Below are 20,118 nucleotides of genomic sequence, written 5' to 3'. Positions count from 1 at the left end.
GGAAGGAAGGAGGGAGGGAGGGAGGGAGGGAGGGAGGGAGGGAGGAAGGGGAGGAAGGGGAGGGAAGGGAGGGAAGGGAGGGAAGGGAAGGAAAGGAAGGAAAGGAAGGAAAGGAAGGACTCAGAATTAATGTTAATGGAACTCAGAACACACATAAAACTAAGTACTGGATACTTCTTCCGGAAGAATAGATTACTTATGTTTTTTTAGCCTGTAGACATTTGCTTCTGTTGGACTTCACTTTTCTGCTGCCTCTGATGTTTCAAAATACCAACCTGCCTGGAGCAGATTCTTACTCCAATTGAGGCTGACTTGACAATAATCTCCCACGTGTTCCCTCCATCATGTTATATTGTTTATATTAGCTTTGGCAACATCCTTGAGATTTTATTCTTTGCCTTCTGTTGGAGCGTATTCTCCAACTAAAAGAGTAAAACAACTGGCACCAGGAAAAATAGGGCAATCATTCTCACATTTTTTTCAGTTCCAAACCAGGTGGGCCCTGTACCTCACCCCCACACCCCCCACCAACTGCTGCTAAAGAAAGAACATGAGATTTTACCATCACCCTGGGAATTAGGAAAAAAAAGAAAAAAGACCCACACATTTTGATGAGACACAAATAGTAACCACAGATGTAACTTATTAACTGATTCTGAAACAGAAAAGGCTTTGAAGCTATTTATTACACACATTCAATTCAAATCAGTAAACAGTACTATCATGTTCCCAATACTCAACCAGGAACTGGGGATCTAAAGATGAAAACACATGATCGGCTGGGTGTGTTGGCTCACACCTATAATCCCAGCATTTTGGCAGACTGAGGTGGGAGAACCATGTGAGCCCAGGAGTTCGAAACAAGCCTGGCAGCATAGTGAGACACTGTCTATGCAAAAAATCAAAAACATTAGCTGGGTGTGGTAGTGCGCGCCTGTAGTCTTAGCTACTCGGAAGACTGAGGTAGGGATGATTTTGAGCCCAGGAGGTGGAGGCTGCAGTGAGCTGTGATCACACTCCTGCATTGCAGCCTGGGAGAGAGAGTGAGACCCATCTCACAAGAAAGAAAGGAAAAAAGGAAAAAAGGAAGGAAGGGAGGGAGGGAGGGAGGGAGGAAAGAAGGAAGGAAGGAAGGAAGGAAGGAAGGAAGGAAGGAAGGAAGGAAGGAAGGAAAAAGAAAAAAGAAAAACATATGATCCTTGCTTTGATTGAATGGACCATAAATGGTAGAAGACAGACCTGTGATGATGACAGTGATGTTATAGAAATGAAGGAACTAACTGTTTCATGGCGAGGAGAGAGTCACGCTGACCTTAAGGATAAATAAGTAACATTTGAGATGGGACTTAAAGGATTGGGATTTTTTCAAAGTTAGGATTTTTGTAAGTGGAAAATATAAGGAAGGGCATTTCAGAAGTGGAGAATAGCATGAATAAAATCAAGAAGGTAAGAAAGTAAATGGCTTGTGTGGAGAATAGCAAGCAGCCACTCATGAGGCTGAAACATACACTACAGCTCTAAGGAAGGGCTGGACTTGCCCACGGACCACCAACGATCCACAGCCTGGGTTCTACAAGCCATGGCTACCATCAGACATATGGGAGACAACTGGTCCAAAAATTTTGACCACTGAACATGGCAACAGCTTCCATCATAAAGAGGGTTATAATTGCCAAGCAGAACGAGAACATTATAATTAGATCTAGTTCTTACAGTTATTCTCTTGCACTAAATTTATTAAATTGTTGAATGAGCTGCTAGGCACTCTGGTAAATATCAAGAACATAAAGGCAACTCCACTGCAGACCCTGTCCTTGAGGAGCCTAATAAATGGAGATTTCATTTATGGATTTATGGATATATTAGGCCTTCTAAAAACCTGCTATTCACTTGTTGATAGCAGAGAAAATTATTTTTAAATTTTAAATAATATTTTCTTATTACAAAAGCACTTCATGAGCATCAAAGAATATGCAACCAGCCAAAACAAAAAATAAAACATCTCTGTCACCACCCAGAGATGACCACTGTAGCCCTTGGTTCATATTCTCCTCCCACATCTTCATATGCATACATACGTATTAATCTGTATTTTGAAGACATGTTTTTCGTATTGTCTACAGACACATCCCGTCTTGTAACCAGCTTTTTAAAAAGACAATAATGTCCACGTTTCCATGTGAATAACTACTCTTCTAATACTCAGTACATATTCAAATTTCTCCAAATGAACCAAAAATGTTCTTTACGCTTATTTCTCCAAGTTGGCCCCCAACTCAAGCCCTTACAGTGTGTCTCTTGGTTATATTCTTCGTGTTCCTTTTAATCTGGCATAGGCTCTTTCATAGGACTCTGACTCGATAAAGAGAACTGGCCAGCTGTCCTGAAGGAAGGCCCACTTCCTGTATTTGCCTGATTCCCTGTGGTGTCATTTTACTTGCTCCTCAATTCCCCTTACATCCTGTAAACATCAAACTCAAGATGCCATAGAGGCAAGTTAACCACTTTGGGCTAGAATACATCATGGGTGATAGTACATACTTTACATTGCATCACATAGGAATCCACATAATACCTGGTTGACGCACCATTAGTCCAACTGACCACAAGGCAACTGGGGGTTTCAGAGGGAGTACATGTAAGGGGCAGAAGCAGCAAAGGAATACGACAACGGAATAAGCATGAATACGACCTGGCTACCTGAAGGAGGTGGGACGGGAAACCGAGCAGCAGCAGGTGGTGGAATGCCAGGGAAATCCAACCGTGCTTCCCACGCTGGCATCGCTCTGATTGTGACCAATCCTCTAATCTTATTCTCACAATTAGGGAGGGAGAAAAAAAAAAAACCCAAACCAAAAAAGAAGTTGGTAGGTGACTCTGTGAGACTACTGTTTTATAAAGGGAGCGTTTCCTTTTATAAAATTTAGCTGAGCAGATGCAGTATGCTGTGCTCATACTGTGCAGTGGCCCCACAGGGGGCCACTATTCCCCTCAGCTGTACAGTCTGGGAAAATACCTGTACACCTGGAGAAGAGAGAGCTTGCTGTGTGTTGAGTTCGCTCCTGTTTATCAGCAGCCTTTCCCTGCCTCTGGCCACCAGGGGGACCTGCAACCTGTTCTTTCAGGCGAGCGGGAACGCGTCTGCATAAATCTGGCCCAATCCAGGGCCCCGTAGCAAGGCGCCAAAGCAGGGGGCAGCGCATTTCTGTTCTCTCGCGAGCACGACGCGGCACCTCCCAGCCCTTCTCCTGCCCTCCCTCTCCATCCTCCCGGCCCGCGCGCGCTCGGGCCCCTTCCAGTGGCTCGCGGCAGGTGGCGCTGTCTGCGGCGTCGCAGCGGCCCGGGCTGCAGCGGAGACGATCTCCCGGCGGGCTGTGCGGCCCGGCTCTCCGGCTGCAGCGAGTGCCACGTCCCAAGTGCTACGCGGAGGAGCAGAGCGGGCGGTGCGCGGGGGGCGGGAGCAGCGCGGATCCCGGCTCAGCCACACAGATCGCCCGCCGCCATGGGCTCTTCGCAGAGCGTCGAGATCCCAGGCGGGGGCACCGAAGGCTACCACGTTCTACGGGTAAGGGCTCCGACGGCGGCCGCGGAGCTGCGGGTTGGAAGTGGGGCCGGCCGCGGGGAGGCGGAGGCCCCTATGGGCTCCTTCACGGGGCAGCCAGGCCCGATCCCGCGAAGGAGAGGCTGTCGCGGGCGCTGCCTTGGCCGAGGCTGGTTCCGGAGGCCGCTGGCATCCCGCCTCCGCGGAGCGCCCTGTGCACGGGGTCCGCGGCTGTGGGAAGACGGGCTGGAGCTGGAGACAGCTGCCGGCGACTCGGCCGGGGGGCGGCCCTGGGAAGGGGGCACAACCTTGCTCTTTTTCCGCACGGCCTTCTCTCTCTCCCACCCACCCTCGTTTTTGGCTTCCAAAGTTAGGAAGGGCGCGGAGGGAACGTCTCCAAAGTAGTGACTGTGAAGGCAGCCTTTGCGCTTTCCTAGGAGAGGGATCCTGACCCGCAGTCCGGAGGCGGGGCCTGCGGCGGCAGGTGTTAAATCACCTCGGCGCCGGCTGAGTGACTTGAAAGGCCAGCGGGAAGGAGAGGGAGATCGAAATGGCCTGGAAGTAGGTTCGACGGACCTAAACAGACTTGATTTCGACAAGACTTCTCCTTCCCCGTGCCACTCCTGACCCTCCCAAACCTCCTTCTCAAGATTTCCTGGAGTGGGAACTTCCGTTCTGTTCCGACTGCTGAGGGTGTGGTTTAGATTAAGGTTTAGATCCACAGTGGTAAAGAGGTAGTGCAGAGGAATGTTTTTTTAAAAAAATCTGAGTATATAAAGGAAAACAACCCTAGCTTAACTTCCAGGAGGCAGAGAAACATAATACCTCAAAAGGCGTCAGCTAATCCCCTACCTATGAACGGCCTGGGCCTGGGTGGTACAAAGCATGTGATCTTTTCCTCATGGAACCGGGCAACTTTAGAAGTAGCATTGATGGTTGTGTGCTGTGACACCTGTGTGAGTGTTAACATGCAGAACTGTCAACAGAGTGGCCGCAGCGTGTAGCGCCATTTGGGGGTGTCACTCAATATTAGCTCCTCACAGGCAAGAACGTTTTCACTGAAAGTAAGAGAATGCACTTCCTGGTGCTACCTTCATTTCCTGCCCTGGGTCCCATGTTTTAGGTGAGACAACATTCTTAAATTGCCCAGCTGTCTAGGTGATAGGGCTGAGGCAGATCATCTTTCTGATCGTCAGGATTATCGTGTCTATTGCCTTTCCATTACACTAAAAATCCCTCCTCTCGCCATACTCTTGGTAGTAAAGGGTGACTTTTTCCCCCGAAAGGAAAAGGGAGCCTATAAATAAACCGTATTATCTTCCTATCCCCTTCAGCTAACCAAACCCCCAAGAGCCACACTGAGAGAGGAAATGGAAGGAGAATTATCAGTTCCCAAATGTGAGGTGAAAGCTGTGCTTTGCTTTGTATTATCTGATCTGATTTTGAGTTCTCTACCCTGCGGTATTACCCAGTATTACCAGCTGTTTCTCACAGTGTCCGATTGTGGTCATGAATCCTTGGGGATTCGTGATGTTTTTATAATACATGCACTCAAGGAAACTCAGTAAAACACATGAATGTTAATAAGCAAAAAAAAGAAGTCGCGTGTTTGAAAGAAAGCCATACACATCAAAAGGATTCCAACTTAATGACTACATTCCAACATAAAACGAGTTTGTATTTTCTTTATGTAAGTGCAGTCAAATAAATCAGCGTTCATACATATTCAGTAGTGCAGATGTGTTATTAATCTATAAATCTGATTTTTACAAACACTAGGGACAACCTTAGTTACCAGTCTGCATCTGGAGCATTAATATTGCACATGATGAAATAATTCTTATTTAGTTAGACTTTTATTAAAGAGAGCTTTAAAATAGTAATGATCTAGTTTAGGAGAATTTTGTGTCTGCGTTCCTAAGACCCTCTGCCCCTGATTCTGTAATTGGTTTCCTTATCTTTGTTTTTAGAGGGAAAAGTGCTGTGTTAAATCTTAACATATAAAAATGTCTTCCTTTCATTTGTTATTGCCTAGATGGACAGCGATATATTTCATTATTAGATTACCAAGCTTGTAAACTGGAGTAACTGTGGCAGGAAGATTTTGAATAAAATCACCCATATTCAACAAGTTCTAGAGTGATTTAATCAGAAGTTAGTTTTCTTGAATAACCAATTCCTGGCCATTTCCTGGTTGTAGTAAAAACTTATATGATTGACTGGGTTTTGAAATACCAATTATAATATTTATATCCACTGCTGTCTTTTGATTTCATGAGTCCCTATAATTCAGATAGATTGAACTTTCCATTGTTTTCATTATTTTTCAATATCCATCTAAAAATCTTTAGGGGACAGCCTTGAAATGGATTCAGAAGTTCTGCTATGAACAGTATAGTTCCTTTTTATGTATTCTCTATGTGTGAGTGCATATTTTCATGATTGGGATCATATTGTGTACCCAACTTCTTATCCCCACTCCAGAGGTAACCACTGTGGACAGTTTCTTACATAGCCTTTCAGATATATTTTATGCTTATAAAAAAGTCTCTTTGGCCGGGCGCAGTGGCTCACGCCTGTAATCCCCGCTTTGGGAGGCCGAGGTGGGCGGATCACCTGAGGTCAGGAGTTCGAGAACAGCCTGACCAACATGGTGAAACCCCATCTCTATTAAAAATATAAAAAATTAGCCGGGCATGGTGGTGCACACCTGTAATCCTAGCTACTTGAGAGGCTGAGGCAGGAGAATCACTTGAAGCTGGGAGGCAGAGGTTGCAGTGAGCTGAGATCATGCCATTGCACTCCAGCCTGGGCAAAAAGAGTGAGACTTTGTTTCAAAAAAAAAAGTCTCTTCTCTCACCCTTCTCTCTTTGTTTCTTTTTGTTACCTTGGAATCTTGGAATCATATGATCCATGCTGTTGCACACCTCAGTCTTCTCAGTTGATGACCTATCTTAGCAGTCTTTCTGTAGTAGCAAGTCAGGATCTGCCTCATGCTTTCAGTTAGCTCGTGGTAGTCTGTTGTACCATAGATTGGTTAAGGAGTACCTCCTGGTGTTGAATATTTGATTTTCTAGTCTTCTTTTGTTATATGTACATATTTACAAACTTGAATCCTATGTTTTGTTTTCCCATAACATACATCCTTTTCCCCGATTACTGTATTGAATTTTAATGGTAGCTGTCTGTATAAATATTGATTTTTCATGTTAGTAAATAACTACATTGTTTTCCTATTATCAACATGTGTCCATTAGAGAACATTTGGATATGGTAAAAAAGGACCGCAAAGAACCTGAATTACCTGTAATCCCACCATCTAAAGGCAAATACTGTTGAAGTATTTTCCTTAGTCTCCTTTTTTTCGTGGGCCTAACATCGTCCCTTAGCCATGTTTCACAAAGATTTTGAATGATATGACATATTCAAGGACTATATGGCCAAAAGTTATCTTAAGAGGTTAACATTACAACCAAAATATCCAACAGCTGAGAAATTATTAAACAAATCAGGGCCTAACCACAGATAGAGTGCTATACATTCGCTCAAAATTGTGTTTCAAACACCCTGTGTATGTGCAGGTACATTTGAGTGCTCAGGAAAATAAAGCTGAAAGATAATAAACCAGGTTGTCTAAAAAATTATTAGTTAATGGTTACCTTTTTTTTTTTTTAACTTTAATGTATTTTCGAGGATTTCTGAAGTGATCATTAAATACTTGTATAGTCACTCAAAGTGTAGATATGCAAAATTACTTTTAAAAAAGAAGTGGACTTCTAGTGGAGGATTTAAAATTTTGTGTAGAAGTCTTTTTTAAAAAAAATAACATTTCAGATTCTTTTATACAGTGGGTCAGATTTGTGCTTACTATGAATGGCACTTTTATTTTGGTCCTCCAATCCTAATGTAAGGCGGGAAAAATGTTAGGGCTTCTCAGTTTTTGAAGTTATTGTAAGTTACTTCCTACAGATGAACTATGTTTAATATCGAAATTTTACCTACATTTTCCATTAATTATCCAGTGAACCCAACAAGACCATTCTCAAAATTAAATTTTTGCAGTGACCTCACAGATGCCTGTTATAGGACCTGCTTCTAAATTAAAATATTCATATTCTGTTCCACACTTACAAACTCTGAGATGGGGGATATCTGAGGGCATACCTTCTAGAGCAAGTATTCACACCAGTGTGGAGACATGGAAAAGAGCATTTTCATTCTTTCTCATGCTTTCTTCGGGGAGAGATTTTGAGGTGATGGAAGGGTCATTGACATGTAGTGTGTCACCAGTGTAATAACAGGTTTTTATTTTCTGAGCCATTTGCTGCAGACTGGGCAGCATTTAGGTGTTCTTAGAGAAGCAAGTGACTGCAAGTGGAATTACTTCTATAGAAAATGCAATGCCTAGACCATATCTACTATCGTATGGAACTGCTCTTTTTAAATATTTTTTTCTATTTTGTCAGAGATGAGGTCTCCCAAAGGAACTGTTCTCTATAAATGGAGCCTAACTAACCTACATGCAATCCTGTTGCGATGGGATTTCAGTTTAGTACTTACTTTGAAAAAGTTAATTTCTAATACTCAATAGTCATTGTTTTCTTCTTTATTCTTCTAACATTGTCTTTCTCAAACTTTGAAACACATGCCATCTTTTTGTTGTTGTTTTGAGACGGAGTTTCACTCTTGTTGCCCAGGCTGGAGTGCAATGGCGCGATCTCGGCTCACTGCAACCTCCTTAGTTCTCCTGCCTCGGGCTTCCCAAGTAGCTGGGATTACAGGCGCCTGCCATCATGCCCAGCTAATTTTTGTATTTTTAGTAGAGTTGGGGTTTCACCGTGTTGACCAGGCTGTTCTCCCCTGACCTCAAGTGATCCACCTGCCTCCACCTCCCAAAGTGCTGGGATTACAGGTGTGAGCCACCACGCCCGACCTCATGCCCTAACACAGAAATCTCACTCTGGCTCCTTTCTCACTCATTCTGGAAACAATGTGTAAAAAGAGAACAGTAGGTTTATTTAGTATTGTTTTCTATGTATAAAGTTATAATTGTGAAACCTGAAGAGTCTGACCCTGTCCCTAAAATTGATCTCTCCTTTTTTTTTTTTGTTTTTTTTGTTTTTGTTTTTTTGAGACAGAGTCTGGCTATGTTGCCAAGGCTGGAGTGCAGTGGCACAATCTCGCTCACTGCAACCTCCGCCTCCCAAGTCCTATCAATTCTCCTGCCTCGGCCTCTCTAGTGGCTGGGATTACAGGTGCCTGCCACCATGCCCGGCTAATTTTTGTATTTTTAGTAGAGACGGGCTTTTACCATTATTGGTCAGGCTGGTGTCGAATTGCTGACCTCAGCTGATCCACAGTCCTCGGCCTCCCAAAGTGCTGGAATTACAGGCGTGAACCACTGTGCCCAGCCCAAAATTGATCTTTTCTAGTAAAAGGCCCAGAAGTTGTTTAATAAATATTCTTTAAAATTGCTTTCAAATGTAGGAATCAGGATATCTCAGTTTATTAAAACCATGGAATACAATGTATATAAACCTTGGGATACTTTTAGGAATTATATCATTGAACATAAACTTTTTCTAATGTTAATAGACCTTGAACAAATTAGTAGTTTCATGTTGTTTATATACACTTTTTTTTTTTTTGAGACGGAGTCTTGCTCTGTCACCCAGGCTGGAATGCAGTGGCGCGATCTCAGCTCATTGCAACCTCCACCACTCCAGTTCAAGCGGTTCTCCTGCCTCAGCCTCCCAAGTAGTGGGGATTACAGGCACCCACCACCACACCCAACTAATTTTTGTATTTTTAGTAGAGATGGGGTTTCACCCTGTTGGCCAGGCTGGTCTAGAACTTCAGACCTCAAGTCATCTGCCCACCTCAGCCTCCCAAAGTGTAGAGATTATAGGCGGGAGCGACTGCACTCCCAACCCCCCACCTTTTTTTTTTTTTTGAGACAGGATCTCACTCTAGGCTGGAATTTAGTAGCACAGTCTCCACTCACTGCAGCCTCCAACTCCCAGGCTTAAGTAATCCTCCCCCATCTCAGCCTCCCCAGTAGCTGTGACTACAGGCACACACCACCATGCCCAGCTAATTTTTTATATTTTCGGTAGAGATGGGGTTTTGCCATGTTGCCCAGGCTGCTCTCGAACTCCTGAGTTCAAGCAATCCACCCGCTTCAGCCTCACAAAGTGCTGGGATTATAGGCGGGAGACACTGCGCCCGGCTTTATATGCTTTCATACTTATGTGATGAGGTGTGTTTTAATGCCTGCACTATCATCCTCAGGATTCTCACTGGGGGAGATCTGCTGCTAGTAGTTAATTATGGTTTCAGTAAGTAGTAGAGTGTACAATACTGAGTTTTCTGTCTTCTGGGTCAGATACTAGCAGGGGTTTTTAATAATTCCTCTACAAATTTTATAAAAATTGAGCTTAGAATAACCTTTAACATCAGTGTGTTCATTTTGCTTACTTTAATGTTCTACCGAAAGGATTATATATATTGATTGATTGATTGACTAATAAAATATCAATGTAAACTAGGAAATGTGCTTTAGAAACTGTGACTTTTTTTTTTTTCTTTTTTTGAAACAGGGTCTCTCTCTGTAGGATCTCACTCTGTTGCTATGGCTGGAGTGCTGTGGTGTGGTCATGGCCCACGGCAACCTTGAACTCCTGGGCTCAAGTAATCCTTTCATCTCAGCCTCCTGAGTAGCTTACAGGCATATGCTGCCATGCCCAGCCAACTTTTAAATTTTTTTGTAGAGCGATCTTTCTATGTTGCCCAGGCTGGTCTTGAACTCCTCGGCTCAAGTGATCCTCTTGTACTGGCTTCCCAAAATGTTGGGATCACAGGTATGAGCCACCATGCCTGGTCCTAAGTAGTTACTTTGAGAGACTATACATTTCCCTGTTGGCATTGCAAATAAATTTACTGTAGCATGAAGGTAATTTTTCTGGGGTTTTGTTCTCTCTCTTTTTTAAGCACCAATGAGAGATAGCTCAAGCACATTGTCAGAAATAAGGAAGCTTGAGCCAGGCACAGTGGTGTGCATCTGTAATCCCAGCTACTCCAATCAGGAGACTGAGGTGAGGTGAGGGCCCAAGAGTTTAAGACCACCCTGAGAAACATAGTGAAATCCGGTGTCAATAAAAGCAAAATTGTCACTTGACCCAAAACTTTGAGGCTGCAGCGAGCTATCCTCATGCCACTGCACTCCAGCCTGGGTAACAGAGCAGCGTCTCTAAAATTAATTAATTTGTTAATTTTTAAAAAAAATTTTAAGGCTGGGTGTGGTGGCTCATGCCTGTAATCCCAGCACTTTGGGAGGCTGAGGTGGATGGATCACCTGAGGTCAGGAGTTCGAGACCAGTCTGGCCAACATGGTGAAACCCCCTCTCTACTAAAAATACAAAACTTAGGTGTGTTGGCGCATTCCTGTAGTCCCAGCTACTTGGGAGGTTGAGGCAGGAGAATCGCTTGAACCCTGGAGGTGGAGGTTGCAGTAAGCTGAGATGGTACCACTGAACTCCAGCCTGGGCGACAGAGTGAGACTCCATCCCCTCAAGAAAGAAAAAAAAAATTAGACACCCGGTTTTGCTCTGTTGCCCAGGCTGGAGTGCAGTGTCACAGTCGCAGCTCACTGCAGCCTCGACTTCACAGGCTCAAGCAATTCTCCCTCCCTGGTCTTCCAAGTAGTTGGGACTACAGGTGCGTACCACCACATCTGGCTTATTTTTTTGAAGGGACAAGGTCTCAAACTCCTGGGCTCAAATGATCCTCTTGCTTTAGCCTCCCAAAGTGCTGGGACTATAGCTGTGAGCCACATCCTTGCCCTCATTAATTAATTAAAAGTAAAATCCAGGCTTTGCGGCATGTGCCTGTAGTCCCAGGACTCAGGAGGCTGAGGTGGGAGGGTTGCTTGAGCTCAGGAATTCAAGAGTAGCCTTAGCAAAATATTGAGAGCTTGAGAAAGAAAAAGAAAGAAAGAGAGAGGGAAGGAGGGAGTGAAGGGAAAGAGGGAATGAAGGGAGGGAGGGAAACAAAGGAGGAAGCACCTGGTACAGTGACTCTCATCTGTAATCCCCACACTTTGGGAGGCTGAGGCAGCGGATTACTTGAAGCCAGGAGTTCGAGATCAGCCTGGACAGTAAAGTGAGACCCTGTCTCTAAAAAAAAAAAAAAAGACAGAAAGAAAGAATCTTGTTATCTTTGTGGACATGAGTACATTGAGAAACTATCATAGTCAACCACCAGAGACCACCTTTGGGAACTGGATTCTAGTGCCAGCTCTATCACTTCATTCTATTTCCTTGAGCACCCCTTTGAAATGCTTTGAAAAGCTTCAGTCTTTGTATCTGAAAAGTGCAGATAATAGCAGAGCCACTTCCACCTTTTCCACTGAAAAACACATTAGATACTGTATGAAAATAATGAAAACAATTGAGCATTATTAAATCTCTTTCTTAAAACAACACTACCTCCTTGATTATCCTGTGGATTAAATGGGATATTTCATGTAAAGCACTTAACTTAGAATGTGGAATATAATAAGGATGCAAATGTTTGGTGATGGCTTTATTACTAGTATTTGCATTATTGTGTAGAACCAGTGTTGTGGCAATACTAGCTAAAATATACTATTGTAGTTGTCAACATTTTTAGTATTTTTATTTAATTAAGCAACCATTACTTTTTGTCTGTGTACCTAATCTGTACTTTGCTGCTGTTTAAAACATAAGTTTGAGGTCAAATCTGACCCATTAATTTTAGTCATTTAGGCACACACACAAATGGTACCTGTTAATTTCCTCCTATCCTCATTTTTAAGGAAATTATTTTTTAATTTTAAATGGAGAGTGCCAGTATCCTTTTCATTGCATTGCTACAGTGTTACTAGACATATTAATTAAAATGGCTGAAAGAGTCTATGTAATTAAAATGATCTTGCTATATTTGATTTTCTTCATTGTGGAACCTATAGATAGCTTAGCAACAGTTAGATTTATTTCATGGTGGGTCATTCAGGCTTACAGGTTACCTAATTAGCCTCCTCATTTTTGCAGTTAAAGAAAAGAAGTGCAGGCCTGTAATCCCAGCACTTTGGGAGGCCAAGGTAGTGATCACTTGAGGTCAGGAATTTGAGTCCAGCCTGGCCAACATGGTGAAACCTCGTCTCTGCCAAAAAATACAGAAACTTAGCCAGGCATGATGGTGGGCACCTGTAATCCCAGCTACTTGGGAGGCTGAAGCAGGAGAATCACTTGAACCCAGGAGGCAGAGGTTGCTGTGAGCTGAGATTGCGCCACTGCACTCCAACCTGGGCAACAAGAGGGAAACTCTGTATCAAAAAAAGAAAAGAAGCACAGAGAAGTTAATCTGATTTGCCCAAGGTCACACAGCAAGTTTTCTTTCCCTAGGAAACAAATCCCTAAGTTATTTGAGGAATATAAAATGCGTTAAGAAGTTGTCAGAATTTTTGCTTCATTTAGAGCAGAGTTCAATTTCTTCCAATGTTATTTTTCTAATGTACAGATCTTTTCTGGAAAACCATTATGCAATAATGAGTTTTTATTTCCTATTAGTTGCCATTACAATTTTATTTTAAATTGCTTGAATGTTAAAAATTATGTTAGGGTTAGTGTCAGGAGAACATGCACTTTGCTTTGTGAAGAACATGGGAAGACAATGTTTTAGCAGGTGAGGCTTGAACTCTCTCAGTCTACTGCAAAATTATTTACCACACATTTGTGTCAAGACTCAAATAAGGAAACTTACCCATTTGCAGACACAGAAAACAGTACTCTCTCCTTATCCACAGTTTGACTTTCTGTGGGTTTCAGTTACCTTTGGTTACTGAGGTCCAAAAACATCAGATGGAAAATTCCAGAAATAAACAGTTCATAAGTGGTAGATTGCTCTATTATTAGTTACTGTTGTTAATCTCTTACTGTGCCTAGCTTATAAATTAAAGTTTATCATAAGCATTTGCATATGGGAAAAAATATAGTACAGTATATGTAGGGTTTGGTACTCTGCAGTTTCAGGCATCCATGGGGGGTCCTGGAACATATCCCCTGCGGATAACAGGGACTACTATAGCTCCCTCACCCTTCCCTACTAAAAAAATGCCTATTATAACTCTGGAGGATTTAGGATTTCTTTTTATTATATCACTTTCCCAGATCTTTTCCCGTCATTTTGAACACCTGCGCACACATATAGTGCATGAGGATTTATGTTTATAGTTGAAGTGGGTCATCATTTAGTTATTGCTTGGATTGAATTTATTTTCTAGTCTTGTTTAACATCTTTACTGTTTTTAAAAGTAGTACAGGAGGGAGGGTGTTAGAGGAGATGATGGTATAGATAGTCATTCAGTGGGGCTTACCTACATTTTGTGTGTGGAAAAGGAATATATGATGCAGTAATAAAAAGGAGACAGTTATACATTCTAGTAAGCCGATTTTATGATAACATTTTCACTGTTAGAAAACTTAAGGAAGATAATTTACGTATCAGCCAGAAACGTGGATAAGTGTGTCTTTGTATATCACCTAGTGAAATATGTAGTCTGGTGATACCCTGTATGCTGCAAGTTGCCTTGTGGTTTCCTTTCTTTGTTACTTTAAGGTAGAAGGTCTGTATACCTCAGCTGAGAGTATGTAAGTCAATAGACCAATGCAGGTGGGAGAATGCCGCCTGACACCCAACTCCACCCAAACACTTCTTCCGTCTTACTCTGCCATTCCTCGCTCCCCCAAGTGAAGAATTGAAGAGAGAAAAAGGTTAATGTGAAATGATCCAAACCTACCATAAGTAGTAGTATTTGAACACTCTTAATCCTGGAAGAAGAGATGGATGCTTCACTGGAAAGCAATAGTTAGGTCTGTGTGGTAAAAGAAAAGTTTAGGCTAAATCTGGTAAAACTTTTTTTTTTTTTTTTTTTGAGACGGAGTCTTGCTCTGTCGCCCGAGCTGGAGTGCAGTGGCCAGATCTCAGCTCACTGCAAGCTCCGCCTCCCGGGTTTACGCCATTCTCCTGCCTCAGCCTCCCAAGTAGCTGGGACAACAGGCGCCAGCCACCTCGCCCGGCTAGTTTTTTTGTATTTTTTAGTAGAGACGGGGTTTCACTGTGTTAGCCAGGATGGTCTCGAACTCCTGACCTCGTGATCCGCCCGTCTCGGCCTCCCAAAGTGCTGGGATTACAGGCTTGAGCCACCGCGCCGGCAAAATCTGGTAAAACTTTTAATGATCCGGTATCAGAAGTGGAGGGAAAAGTCAAGAAGTTAATTGCCCTTTTTTTTTTTTTTTTTTTTTTTAACCAGGAACTTGATGGAGCAAAAGTGTTAATGGTATCTTGTAGGACAGCTTTTCCTAACTTTATTTTTATTGTAGCTCAAAGCAAAAAATGTATTTTCCATTACAACCAGTACATACTACATTTCATGAAGAATATAGGCCTTTATTATATCATGAATTTTTGACAAATTTTCTATTGTGATATTGTGTTTTGATACTTGTCTTTTGTGACACACTAAATTGATTTCAGAACCTACTGAAATCATCCACTGTAGTTGAATGACACCACTTTAGGGATTATTTCTATAAAGTTGGTGATTAAAAAATCCAGCTTCTAATCATTGATGGAAATTTCTTTTTATGTAATAAAGATGCCCCTTTGCTGTGCAGTTTCATCATAAACTTCTCATTATTGCTTGTTGAGGGTAAAAACTGTCTAACAAATATCATCTTGTTTATTGCAGCCGTTTTTTCTAGAGTGTTAGAAGAGAAGCATTTCTTTCACACTGCTGTGATTTTTATTTTGTAAGCTAACCTCAGATGTATAGTTTGAACCTTACAACTGCCAGTTAGTGTGTTCATAATTTCTTCTACCTGTCCATGTTTTGGTAATATATCTTTTTATAATTATTATTTTGTAAGCATAATTGCTCTTTAGTATTTTCAGCTGCTTTATTATGTTTCTTAATTGATCAAAGAAAATCATGTGGCCCTAAGAAGAACTGGACAAAAGGGCATTGGGAAAAGGGCAACCTCAATATACTTGTTTTGATACAGGGAGCATCTCTTAAGACTTTATATTAAAAGAGTACACACAAGTGTATAGCTTTGTGAATTTTCACAAACAACACACTTACTGTAACCAGCCTCTTACCCCTTTCCAGTGACATCCTGCACACCCCCCACCTCCGCAGGATGAATACTATCCTGATTTCTAACAGCATAGATTAGTTTGAGCTATTGTTCTTTGTATAAGGGGAACCATGTGCTACGTACTCATTTGTGTCTGGCTTCTTTTGCTCAGATATTGCTTGTGAAATTTATTCATGTGTATTATTGTAGACCTTTCATGGCATTAATGTATTTGGTGCCATTGAGATAATATGCCAATATTTATTAACCTGTTGATGGGCATTTTTGTAGTTTTCAGTTTGGGACTTTTATAAATAGTGGTACCGTGAACAGTATAGTGTATTTCTTTTTTTTTTTTTGAGGCGGAGTCTCGCTCTGTCGCCCGGACTGGAGTGCAGTGGCCAGATCTCAGCTCACTGCAAGCTCCGCCTCCTGGGTTTCCGCCATTCGCCTGCCTCAGCCTCCCAAGTAGCTGGGACTACAGGCGCCCGCCACCTCGCCCGGCTAGTTTTTGTATTTTTAGTAGAGATGGGGTTTCACCGTATTAGCCAGGATGGTCTCGATCTCCTGACCTCGTGATCCGCCCGTCTCGGCCTCCCAAAGTGCTGGGATTACAGGCTTGAGCCACCGCGCCCGGCCAGTGTATTTCTTTTAGAGAACAGGTGTATACCCACTTCTGTTGGGTATATACTTAAGGCTGGAATATACGGTCAAAAGGTGTGCATATTTTCAATATTAATAGATATTGCCAAGTCATTTACTAGTTTGCATTCTAACCAGCAGTAATTGAGGTTTCTAAATGTCCTACATCCTCACTCACACTTAATATTTTTCATCTTTTTGATTTCGGCCATTCCGATAGGTGTGTAGTAGCACTGTGGTTTTAATTTGCATTTCCTTGATGACTATTGAAGTTGAGCACATTTTCATATTTCTTGATTACTTCAGTATCGTATTTTGTTTAGTGTTTGCTAAAATCTTTCCCCCATTTCTCTGTTGGGTTGTCTTTTTTCTGTTTTAAGCAACTTTATTGTGATAAAAGCTACATACCAGAAAGTTCAGACTTTTAAACTATACAATTTGGTGACTTTTTAATATATTCATAGAGTTGTACAACCATCACCACTGCCTAATTCCAGAAACTGTTTATTACTCCAGAAAGAAACCCATATGTATTAGTAGCCATTTCCCCCCTTCTTCCACCCACAACCCCGCATAACAACTAATCTGCTTTCTGTCTCTATGGATTTGTCTATTATGGACATTTCATATTAATGGAATCAAAAAATATGTAGTCTTCTGGACTAACTTCTCTCACTTAGCGTTAATGTTTTCAAGATTTATCCATGTCATAGCGTGCATTAGTACTTCATCCTTTCTTATGGATATACCACATCTTGTTTATCCATTTATCAGTTGGGGGACATTTGGGCTGTTTCTACGTTAGGAATATTATGAATAATGCTACTATGAGATTTGTGTACAGGTTTTTGTGTGGAGATATATTTTCATTTTGCTTGGTTGTTTGTATACCTGGAGTGGAATTGCTGGATCATTTGATAACTTTGTGTGTAACATTTTGAGGATCTGCCAACTGTTTTTCACAGCAGCTACACCATTCCCACCAGCAAATGTATGAGTGTTCCATTTTTTCCACATTCTTGCCAATGCTTGTTACTTTCTTTTTAATTGTGGTCATTCCAGTGGACAAGAAATGGTATCTTGTGGTTTTATCGTCCATCTTTCTTAATGCTTTACAGCAGTTCAAGATTTGTTCAGTATGCAGATCCTTTGTTGGATATGTATTATGTCTTTTTACTTTCTTAATTATACCTTTTGATGAGCAGAAGTTCTTAGTGTAGTTCACTTTATCAATTTATTTTAGTTTGTGGTTAGTGCATTTTGTGTCCAGTTTATTAGGAAGCCTTGCAAACTTGAAGGTCTCAAAGATATTCTCTTATGTTTTTCTCTACAGGGTTTATTGTTTTACCCTTGACCTTTACATCTACCATCCATCTGGAATTGATTTGTGGGAGGCAACATTTGAAAAAATGGTTTGTCTCTCTTTCCTGCCAGCACTTTTACAAGTCTTATTTTTTCTTTTTAAGAGTAAAAGGTATTTAATATGGTTGCAAAAATAATGATGTGTCCAGGAATTGGTTAGCTATAAAGATTTACCCTCAGATGGTGATAGCAGAGTTAGGAGGATGAGCTTAAGATTTCTTGGCCTTCTATCATAGGCGTGAGACTTAGCTAGGCATTTCATACACTTAACTCATCGAACCTTTACAACATGCTTATGAAGTAGATGGCATTATCCCTTACTTGCAAATGAGAAAATTGAGGCCCGGGTGGTAAATAAACTTTACCAAGCTCACACAACTCATAAATGGACAAAATCATGGCTTAAAACCAACTCAGTCTGGCTCTAAAAGTATTATTTTTTCACTATATATAATCTTATAAAATCTTATTTATTTGTGAGATGGAGTCTTGCTCTGTTGCCCAGGCTGGAGTGCCGTGGCGTGAACATGACTCACTATAGTCTCGACCTCCTGGGCTCGAGCCATCCTCCCGCCTTAGCTTCCTGAGTAGCTGGTACTACAGGCGTGTGCCACTATGCCTGGCTAATTTTTTAAAAATGCTTGTAGAGACAGTCTCACTTTGTTGCCCAAGCTGGTTTTGAACTCCTAGCCTCAGGAGATCCTCTCACCTCTGCCTCCCAAAGTGCTGCGATAACAAGTGTGAGCCACTGTGCCTGGCCTTAATTATTAAATTTACAAATTTAACCTGTTCATCGTAAATTGCTTTGATATTTGGCCCAGTAATAAATGTTAAATGGTCTGTGGAGCCAAGTATATATAAACTTTTAGTTAAGATGACTTGAAGAAAGCAGAAGATAAATTAATAATCAGGAGCTCTCATAGGGGATCGAAAGTATTGAAGTGGTAATCTGATGCCTGAGAGATTAGGTGCCAGGAGATTCTTGTCAGTGGATAACACTGCAAGAGAAACTTGCGTCAGTGTTTGGTTTGCTATGTTGTAGATCATATTTTCCATGCTACAAAATATAGGAAATTTCCTTTAGGTATATTAGGGTCAAAGAGAGCATTTTTCTAGGGCACCCTCTGCTGACTTCCTAGCAGTAATTAAGATACCTGCCTGACGTAATTGCACAGATTCTAATGATGTAAATAAATTAAGGAAAGAAGTTAATTTCAAGGGCCATTAGAAACAAAGGAAATCGATGTTAGTAACAAATGATATAGAAAAATAGAGCTAGGGAAAGGATCAAGTTCATTTTAGAATTTAAAGTTAGCTATTGAATCCTTTTTGAATTATAGGAAAAATACTTCTGATATTGGAAAATTTCCATTTCAGACAAATAGTTTAAGCTTTATACTCTAAAGTTTATACTTTAAACTTTATAAGGGTGGCCTGATAAGAATCAGCATGTAGGGTCAGCTTTCTAAATGAGTGATTACATTATAAAAGTGCTGTCTGTGGCCCTTTTTAACTAAAAGGTAAACTTCTGGCGGTCTTAGTGGCAAAGTCTGAAATTGATCAGTGACCTAGTTGGGTTCTAGATAAAATGCTATTAATAGTTCTTTGGAAACATTCAGATTCAGAGAATTAGATGATTAGATGTGGGCTTTATTAGATGAGAAACTCCACTCTGAGGAGGCGCCTAAGGATCTGTGCTGTTCATCCCCTTTCACACCTGAGGCCTTTCACGTCTAATTGATAACCACCTAATAGGCATTTCAGATCTAGGTAATCTGACTTTGTCCCAAATAGCTGTGATTTGACCTCACTTTTCTTGTGACTCCAGGCAGCCACTTCTTTACCTTTCAGAGTTGCCATTTGAAAAGAAATATGCTATTTTGAGCCCTAGACATTTTATTTGATAACATGTAGAATATGAAATAACTCCCATAGAAAACAGTATACAGAAACTAAAAACTGGGTATGGTGACTTGCTTTGGGATTCTGGTGCTTTGGGAGGCTGAGATGGGAGGATCGCTTGAGACTAGGAGTTTGAGACCTGCCTTGGCAACATAGCAAGACCCCCATCTCTACAAAAAGTTAAAAAATTAGCTGAGCATGGTGGTGCACTAGAAAAAATTTAAAAATTAGCTGGGCATGGTGGTGCACACATGTAGTCCCAGCTACTTGGGAGGCCAGGAGTAAGCTATGTATGCACCACTGCACTACAGCCTGAGCGACAGAGTGGGACCCTGTCTCAAAAAAAAGAAAAAGAAACTGAAGACATTTAATAAATACCTTTGATATTTAACTTAATTAGTTTACAAAAATGATTTGGTCCCAAATTTGCAAGAAAACATAAAAACATGATCAAACAGTTTTAGGGAGTTAGGCATTGAACTGTCTATGTAGGGCAACTATTCTTTACTGTAA

The 20,118-nt window shown here is 41.5% G+C and overlaps 1 protein-coding gene across 1 annotated transcript in view; it reads left to right on the top strand.

Annotated features, from left to right (window-relative positions):
• The first annotated feature begins 2,674 nt into the window (after positions 1-2,674).
• The window catches only part of GORASP2 (golgi reassembly stacking protein 2), a 40,295-nt gene continuing 22,851 nt past the window's right edge, over positions 2,675-20,118 (top strand). Inside the window, exon 1 of the mRNA XM_033231162.1 lies at positions 2,675-3,565. Coding sequence (XP_033087053.1) covers positions 3,503-3,565 — 63 coding nt within the window. The 5' untranslated portion in view covers positions 2,675-3,502. The remainder of the gene's footprint in view (positions 3,566-20,118) is intronic.

This window comes from Trachypithecus francoisi, unplaced genomic scaffold (genome assembly GCF_009764315.1).
Source record: "Trachypithecus francoisi isolate TF-2019V2 unplaced genomic scaffold, Tfra_2.0 Lachesis_group13, whole genome shotgun sequence".
Classification (NCBI taxonomy): domain Eukaryota; kingdom Metazoa; phylum Chordata; class Mammalia; order Primates; family Cercopithecidae; genus Trachypithecus; species Trachypithecus francoisi.
Note: the sequence above shows the minus strand (reverse complement) of the source record. Positions and strands in the feature narration are given on the sequence as shown.